This window comes from Haplochromis burtoni, unplaced genomic scaffold, assembly GCF_018398535.1.
Source record: "Haplochromis burtoni strain Fernald_Lab_line unplaced genomic scaffold, NCSU_Asbu1 Contig_45, whole genome shotgun sequence".
NCBI lineage: Eukaryota > Metazoa > Chordata > Actinopteri > Cichliformes > Cichlidae > Haplochromis > Haplochromis burtoni.
Genome location: NW_024582406.1, coordinates 2,483,989 through 2,492,863, shown reverse-complemented (window position 1 = coordinate 2,492,863; position 8,875 = coordinate 2,483,989). Strand labels below are relative to the sequence as shown.

At 39.8% G+C, this 8,875-nt stretch overlaps 1 protein-coding gene across 1 annotated transcript in view; it reads right to left on the bottom strand.

Annotated features, from left to right (window-relative positions):
- Positions 1-7,962, bottom strand: part of tspan4b (tetraspanin 4b) — a 12,759-nt gene extending 4,797 nt beyond the window's left edge. The window contains exons 1-4 of the mRNA XM_005926756.3: positions 7,625-7,962; positions 4,136-4,205; positions 3,776-3,967; positions 3,567-3,641 (exon numbers count right to left, since the gene is read on the bottom strand). Coding sequence (XP_005926818.1) covers positions 3,567-3,641; positions 3,776-3,967; positions 4,136-4,205; positions 7,625-7,632 — 345 coding nt within the window. The 5' untranslated portion in view covers positions 7,633-7,962. The remainder of the gene's footprint in view (positions 1-3,566; positions 3,642-3,775; positions 3,968-4,135; positions 4,206-7,624) is intronic.
- Positions 7,963-8,875: the final 913 nt, after the last annotated feature.

Here is an 8,875-nt window from a genome sequence, read left to right as displayed (position 1 = left end):
TATCTATCTATCTATCTATCTATCTATCTATCTATCTATCTATCTATCTATCTATCTATCTATCTATCTATCTATCTATCTATCTATCTATCTATGGAGCCTATTCCAGCTGTCGCAGGGCTAAGTATCTCACAAAAGTGAGTACACCCCTTACTTTGATATAATGTAAAGTAGTCAGTTTACAGATTGTATAACAGTGTAAGTTTGCGGTCCCCTCTAAATAACTCAACACACAGCCATTATTGCCTACTTGGCGATGGCAACAAAAGTGAGTACACCCCGAGGTGAAAATGTCCAAATTGTGCCCAATTAGCCATTTTCTCTTCCTGGTGTCATGTGACTCATTAGCGTTACGAGGTCTCAGGCGCAAGCATGTCTTCAGACTTAACCCTATTGAGCAACTGTGGGGCATCCTCAAATAGAAGGTGGAGGAGTGCAAAGTTTCTAACATCCACCAGCTCCATGATTTCATCATGGAGGAGTGGAAGAAGTTTCCAGTGGCACCTTGTGAAGCTCTAGTGAACTCCATGGCCAACAGGGTTAAGGCAGTGTTGGAAAATAATGGTGGCCGCACAAAATATTGACACTTTGGGCACAGTTTGGACATTTTCAATTAGGGGTGTACTCGCTTTTGTTGCTAGTGATTTAGACATCAGTGGTTGCATGTTGAGTTTTTTTGAGGTGACAACAAATTTACACTGAGCAAGGAGGCTCTAAAAGACTGTTTTGACTCTACTGTGTGGGAGATGCTTTGTGACGACCACGGGAAGGACAGTGACAGCCTTGTGACCTTCGTTACAGCCTACATTAACTTATCTAGGACCTCGTGTTGCTTCTCCAACAATAAACCATGGATTACCCAAGAAATAAAAGCTGTCCTCAAGCAGAAGAGGAGGGCTTTCAGATTTGGAGACAGGGAGGAGGTGAAAGGGGTGCAGAGAGAGCTGAAAGGACTGATCAGTTCAGCTTCAGCAGAATAATGTTAAAGAAGTCTGGAGATGCCTTGGAATCATCTTGGGGCACAAAGATTAACACCTTCTGCCCATGGGGGATGCGAGGTGGGCAAATGAACTGAATCATTTCTTTAACAGGTTTGATTACCAACTGTACCCTCATACACACAATAATAACATGGACTGAACCACCAATTACAACCACTAGCACTTTATATAACTACTGTAGAAATTATCCACATATCTCACTGATCTAAACTACACTACTGTAAATGTTGTATAGACAATCATTCTGTACAATACAATAATTATAGTTTTACAACTGTTTATAACTGTTTATTAATACTCACAATTGTATATCTACAATCTGTATAGTTTCATATTTTTAACCATATTTATATCCTGTTCATAACCTGTACATAGCTTGTACACTCACTACAGCCTGTGCATACTTATAGTTATAGCATATTCATAACATACCTTCATACCATGTGCATTGTAACATACCTATAATAGATCCATATTTTGTAATATATCTATATTATTTCCAAAGCACTTTCTGGATGGATGCAAACTGCATTTCGTTGCCTTGTACTTGTGACATGAGTTGAATTCTATTCTATTCTATTCATCTAGGATGCAGTCTTCAACATCGGCTGCAGACTCACCCACCCCCCACTGCTGCTGTTCCACCTTTGACACCCCAGACACTTCACACCTCCCCCACACACCCTGGTCACTACTCCCCACCCCCAACCACAGCATCCAGTACACATCCAGCACACATCTCCAGCATGTCTCTCACTCAACCATCCGGGTTAGAAGGCAAATGAGGAGGATTAAAGCCAGGAAGGAAGTGGGTCCAGATGGCATCAGGTTGTCAGGTCCTGTGCAGATCAACTGTCTGAGGTGATGGAGCGCATCTTCAACCTGAGCCTGAGGCTGGGGAGAGTTTCACAGCTCTGGAAAACCAATTGTGTGGTACCAGTGCCAAAGACTCCACGTCCAAAGGACCTCAACAGCTACAGGCCGGTGGCTCTGACATCCCACCTGATGAAGACCCTGGAGCGGTTGGTCCTGGCTCAGCTTCAGCCCCTGGTGAACTCATCACTGGACTCACTTAAGTTTGCCTACCAGCAAGAGCTGGAGTGGATGATGCCGTCATTCACCTCCTACATTGTTCCCTCTCTCACCTGGAGACCACTGGGAGCACTGTGAGAACCATGTTCTTTGATTTCTCCAGTGCCTTTAACACCATTATTCCCACAGTCCTGAAGGACAAGCTAGAGAACTCAGGAGTGGACCATCACCTCACAACATGGATACTGGACTACCTCACCAACGGACCACACGGACCAGAACTCAGGACTGTGTGTCAGACAGGGTCTTCTGCAGAGCAGGGGCCCCACAGGGAACGGTTATGGCTCCATTCCTCTTCACCATCTACACTTCTCCCACAACTTCATCCAGTGCTTCCTGCAGAAGTTCTCTAAGGACTCTGCAATAGTTGGCCTCATCACTGATGGGAACGACAGGGAGTACAGGGGGTGCCAGCAGATCAACACTAGAAAAACGAAGGAGCTGGTGGTAGACTTCTGCAGGCACAAACATTCTCTACTGCAACCACTGAACATCCAAGGTATGACCATTGAGGCTGTGGACAGCTACGGGTACCTTAGTTTTCATCTGAACAATAAACTGGACTGGAATCACAATTCAGATGCTCTCTACAGGAAAGGGAAGAGCAGGCTGTACGTGCTGAGGAGGCTCAGGTCTTTTGGAGTGAAGGGCCCACTCCTGAAGACCTTCTGTGACTCTGTGGTGGCCTCAGACATTTTTTTACGATGTGGTCTGCTGGGGCACCAGCATCTCTGCTGGGGATAGGAAGCGACTGAACAGGCTGATCCGGAGGGCCAGCTGTGTTCTAGGATGATCCCTGGACCCAGTGGAGGTGGTGAGTGACAGGAGAATGGTGACTAAGCTGTCATCCCTGTTGGACAACATCTTCCACCCCATGCAGGAGACTCTAACAGCACTGATCAGCTCCTTCAGTGGCAGAGACTCCTTTCAGCGGCTGTCAGACTGTCAGAAGTATTTTATTGTATTTTATATATATGTATATATATATATATATATATATATATATATTTATGCTTTATGATGTTTTGAATATATTCTTTTCTAAGATATTTAACTTTTAGGGAAATATCCCTTTTTTAAAAGATTTTTTTTAACTAAAATATGCTGGTTTAATTCTTAGAAGTGCTAATTCCCAATTGTTCATTTTTCTTCTTTTTTTTCTTCCTAATTTAGCCTTTTCTAATGGGTCTTCTCAAATTTAACTATGGGATCGTTACATATTTTCACATTCCTTACTGTGTACATTGCACTGCAGCAACTCTGCTTCTTTTTCTTCTTTCAACTGCTCCTTTTAGTGGTCTCCAAAACAGAACATCTCATCTCACCCTGTCTCTATGATCCTCATCTGTCCAGCTAAACCTGTTCATGGCCTTGCACAACTGACACTTTTTTTTTTTAATTGTTCTGGAGCACCTCAAAATGAAAATAAAGAAAAATTAATGAAAATTTGAACCTTGTAGAGAGTGAGCTTACCTGGTCATGAAAAATGTGGATAACTAAAACGAGAGTCACTTCTGTCAGGACCAGGAGTAACAGGATCAAAAAGAACTGCAGAGACGATAAGAGCAGTTGGAGGGTGAAGCGATTCATTCAAGGGTGGCTTACCCCACTAATATGTTTTCACACTAAGATTAGAATTTCTCAACATAAGGTACCTTTATTACATGTGGATGAAGTCTTACCGTAAACAATAGACAACGCTGCTCCTTAAGCGCTCCAAGACAACCCAGAAAGCCTGTTATCATAGTAATACCACCAGCAACTAGCAGCAGATTGGCAGCTGAGAGAGACGGAAATGAAAGTGGAAGAGAGGAAAACTCTGACTGCGTGAAGGACAGCCAGACTCCAACTCCAAACAGGCCACATCCTCCTAGCTTCTCAGAAAATGTAATGTTAACACAGCCAAAATTTAGTACAGAGTGGAACACAGTGTGAGTGAATGAATGCAGCATACAACACTAAATTGGTAGAGACCACAAAGAAATCTTAAATTAAACACAAAGCCAACTTAGAAATCAAATAAAAATTCTGCAAATACTAACCCAGAAGATGAGATTAAAGACAAACATCAAATACTTGACAACACATAAACAGCCCTGTGACACTGGCATCCTGGAAAAGAGAGAGGGAAATAGGACAAAGAGAGATCTTTTAACAATATTTGTCCGATCAATTTCAGTTATTTGTTTTTTTTAGCCTTTGTGAAATATCCAGTACATTGTTTTGTTCTGAAAAACATAGTTAAATATAAATTAATAATCTTTCATGGTTTGTTGTGCTGTGCTTTGGGTGTCTTATAAAATGTTGAGGGATCTGTGTCAAAAGAGTAAGTTAAGTTTGGCACACTTTCTATGTCTAACCAACAGTGCTGAAGCCATTCAGAATACTATCCTTAAAAAACAAAAGATTTTGTGAAAGCCTGTTCCACCTCTGCTAACTTTCTATTCTGCTCAGACCACTTGCACTCATCCGTCTCCCAAAAAGAAACAAAAATCTAATGCATTATTGGGGGAAAAAGCTGAAGTAAAAAGAGTTGAAGAGTGAAAGATCGTGAATGTGTATTTAAAAATCTGTTTCTTTTTCACTACACTGTCAACATACCCAGGTAGAAAAATTTGCTTAATAAATTATGAGCCCTACTCCAGCCCACCAAAAAGTACTCAAAGATCCCATCACAACATCTAAAGAACCTGCCTCATTTAAGATCAGTGTTTAGGACTCTGTTAACAGCTGGGCAAAATGTGGCCTCCACGAGAGAGTTCCTATGGCAAAAACTACTGATGGTAAAGGACCAAAAAAGGCTTGTCTCACATTTGCCAAAAAATCTCTCTCTATATATAAAATATCTTTAAATATCTGTCTTTTTAATGACTCACTTCAATTTTACTTTTCCAAATCACAACAGTTGCTTGAAGGGTCTTTGTATTGTAAGCCAAGGCCTCTACAGTAATACAGAGAACAGAGAGTATCAGATGGCCCCCTATGAGCAAGTACTTTGGCAATAGTGTTTGTAGTACCAAGTGTGAAATAAATAAAAATGAAATGAAATGAAATGAAAATGAAAGGTGAGGGGAGGAAGCCAGGACAAAGGACACTCTGTAGAAGAGACCCGGAGATTAATAACTTTCCATCCATCCTCTTATCTAAGGATTATAATTTTGCTATATGGTTTTGATCATTTTGTCTACTTATCCATTCAGACAAGGCACAGGGGTGGTAGTGGGAACCTGTAACAACTGTCCGTCGATGTAACAGTTATCCATGACAAGAGAGGCGTGTTTGCCCTTCTGTCTGTGTCGTTTTAGAATGGGCAAAATTGCTTTACGTCCGTTGTTGATTTCCCTAGGAAACTAGCCGTTCATATCATAAGACATTCCTTTTAATTCACACCGTTTGCTTTTAACAAGTTCTTTAAACTGGAAATGTTCAAACTTAGCAATGATAAGATCAGGCTCTGAGACGAGACTGCATGAAGTTTCTAATCCACGTTTCGGTGTTATCTGGCCGGGATTCCAGAGAAAATCAATGTCTCGCATACGTCTTGTTTACATGTCGTGAATGTGTTTTAGGGATTTATTGTCTGCGTTTAGAGTTAATAGCTTTTGTTTGTGGACTCGCGTATCTGAATGTTGGTTGTGAGTAGGTCCTCTGTATCTGTTATATTTATGTTGGTCTGGCGGATTTCTCCGTGACGTGCTGCTCAAAATATCCGTGGAGGAACCTTCGAGTTCCTCCATTCTGCGTGGTGATATCGTTAGTGGTTGTATGTTTGATTTAAATTTGCTGACAGATGTTTGTTTAAATTAAAGTCATAATTTCACTAGTTTAGAGTATAATCTGGCAGCCGGCGCAGCAGTTTTGTAAATCTCAAACCTCGCAATTTCACAGCATCACGCGCTCTTTATCTTATCTTATTTGCTCCCCTCCCCTAACTTCTACTTATGCCATAATGGCTCACCGTAGCAGGTAGTTTTGATTTGGCAGGGTTTACCACTGGATGCTTTTTCTGACGGAACCTCAGAGGGGACTTGCGTTTCTGGCTGGTATCGAGCATACCAGAGCATTGGAACACTTTTTAACAATACTTGAAAGGTTCTTGAATTTGACTTGCTTGAAACCCAACTTTAGTGGGAAAGTCTTCATTTATAAACACTTAGATTGTGCCATGGACTACTGACTCCACACAGGAAGTTTCCGACAGGAAGGAAGTTCCCTCCCCTACTCACTAGACCCAGTTACAATACTCAAGTTATTTTACATGCCGTGAGTCACAGAGCCCAAGGCCCAGATTTGGTTTTTATTTTATAACAACACAAAATTCCGAGGAAACCATGTTTCAGTGATTAGTGTGGGGAATGAGCTGGAAAACAGACTAACCCAAAGTTATCTGAAAAAAATATCCAGGATGCCTCAAATGTAGCTATGGTACTTAGGAATTCAAACTGTCAAAGAAATTTATATGAAGTAATATAAGATTTATTGTTAATAAGTAGCTAATATGACATAAGCAATGACTCAAGAAGACTATTTCTTTGTCCCTTGAGTGTTGCATGTTTACTTGTGTGTGCAAACTGAAAATTAGTAGGTCTTCTTTTATTGCTGATTTATTGTGATTTCTGATTTTAATTAATTTGTCACCACTGATCCACACCCACTGCATTATCATTATTAATAATGATATATTAAATCTTGCAACACAAATTTGCAAAATATGGGGCAAATATTTATAACAGTATCTTACATTCCTGACTGCATTTCTTACCTTTGTTTTAGCACCTGATTTTCCCGGGTCACAACAGTCTGATCAACGGATCATTAATTTGTGTGTAGGAGATTTGGGGAAATTTGCACATAATTTATTGTTGCAAGTTCACAGAACAGACATAAAAACGGGTGATGGAAGATGAAGCCCTCAAACTTAATCATAAGATTTAAGTAAAAAATACAGAGAAATTATTATCTCAGATAATGAGATTTTCATTCAGTACAATTTGTTTAGTCTGCCAAAACTTATGCATATTAATAAAAGTAATACCTTCATATAAGGCACTTGACACATTATGTAATTTTTCTTGTCAGGCTAGTCCCACCCTGGCCTATTTTCAGCAAAAATGTTGCAAAGAAGTATATCCATCTGATAGAAAAAGTGGTTTCTACCAATTTTCTATTGGTAGAACACAGAAACATATCCCGTCTCTCTGTTTTTTTTTTTTTTTAGAGTTTAAGAGTTGCCAGCTGTGTCCAAAAGCAGAATAGCTTCATGAAAGCAAAAATGTTTTGCACATTTATTTTAAACATATTTTAAACATTATCAAGATCCAAAAATACAGTTCAATTTTCTCATTTATCCTCGAGCTCTTCACTCCTATCCTCAACACAGCCATCTTTATCCCTTTATGTCTTTAAATAAGTGAAAATCTTGAAGGTAAGAGGGGGAAGCAAACACCAAAATAGAGTTTTAAAATATAGGGAGGGACATACTGTATCTAACTAATACTTCTGATAGTGTAGCATTTCTGTACATACTTTACCTTAGCATGTGGTTCAAATCTTCAAAGTCTCTGGTCTTTGTGACGCTCCTGTTCCAGGCTCCTTCAGCTCCTGACTTGGATCTTTACTTGGTTTTCCTTTTCAGATGTCTTTCCTAGAGCAAACAGCCTTTTCAGTTTGTTTTCTGGATCTTCTCTTCTCTTCTCTAGACCATGTTAATGTTCATTTTTCACGCTCCTCTGTAGGACTTTAAAATTCTCATATTAAAGTTCTTTATACCACTCTTTTGTTCCTTTTTTTCTAACAGACCTTCGTCTATGTCTGTCCCACTCTTTCACTTCCTCTCTGTTTCTCCCTTCCTCTCTCCCTGTTTCCAGATGGTTGTGGACTGCGCTCTGTGTCCCTCCCCCTTCACAGTTTATCACATTACTTACCCCTCCTCCAGGCCACAGCCTCTAAAGTCTAATGTGGCCTGCTTATTCTGTCTTTTTTTTCTCGGTTTAAGAAATTTTTGGTCACTACACATTTAAGAACACTTTGGTACAAACACAAGCATACAAAATATCCTGAGCAAGTTGCTTTACTTCAGATAACTGCAGACATGTCTAAACATAAAGGATTTCTGACAAAAGATCCATTTTCTTTGTTTTTCACATGTCACTCCTGAGTATTTCGGTTCCTCTGTTGCTCTTTAGGTGATATTACATATTTCTTGTTATTGTCAAGCTATGAACAGTAAATAATGTACTTGCATTTATATAGTGCTTTTCTCATCTTACTGTCTCAAAACATACAAATCACATGTTTACCATACATTTATACAACAGTTTGTTCTATAGTCTAGCACAGAATAATAAATAAATAAATAAATATATGTGTTTTGGAATGTGGGAAAAAGCTGGAGTACCCAGAGGAAATGGACACTAGAATCCATCCAGTCCCCAGTCAAGTTATGAATCAGGACCTTCTTGCTGTGAGGTCGGGGCAATGCTAAAATCCTGAGTCTGCAGACTCAGCGAAATGAATGACATATTTACTGCAGAGATAGACATGTACACAAGACCAACTAATCATCACATGATTCAGTAAAAGCACTAGCTGTTAGAATCCATGACAATGCATTGCTTTAAATGGAGAAAATCTTGGGGGATGGCTGTTATGAGGAAAAGCAGCCCAGAAACTATACCAGCAGAACACAACGTTGTGTGCCTTAACTTTTGTTCTTTTACTCAAGCTAATCTGCCATTTTTCCTTGGTTAGGTTTAGGGATTAAAGATCTAATCTAAATTATA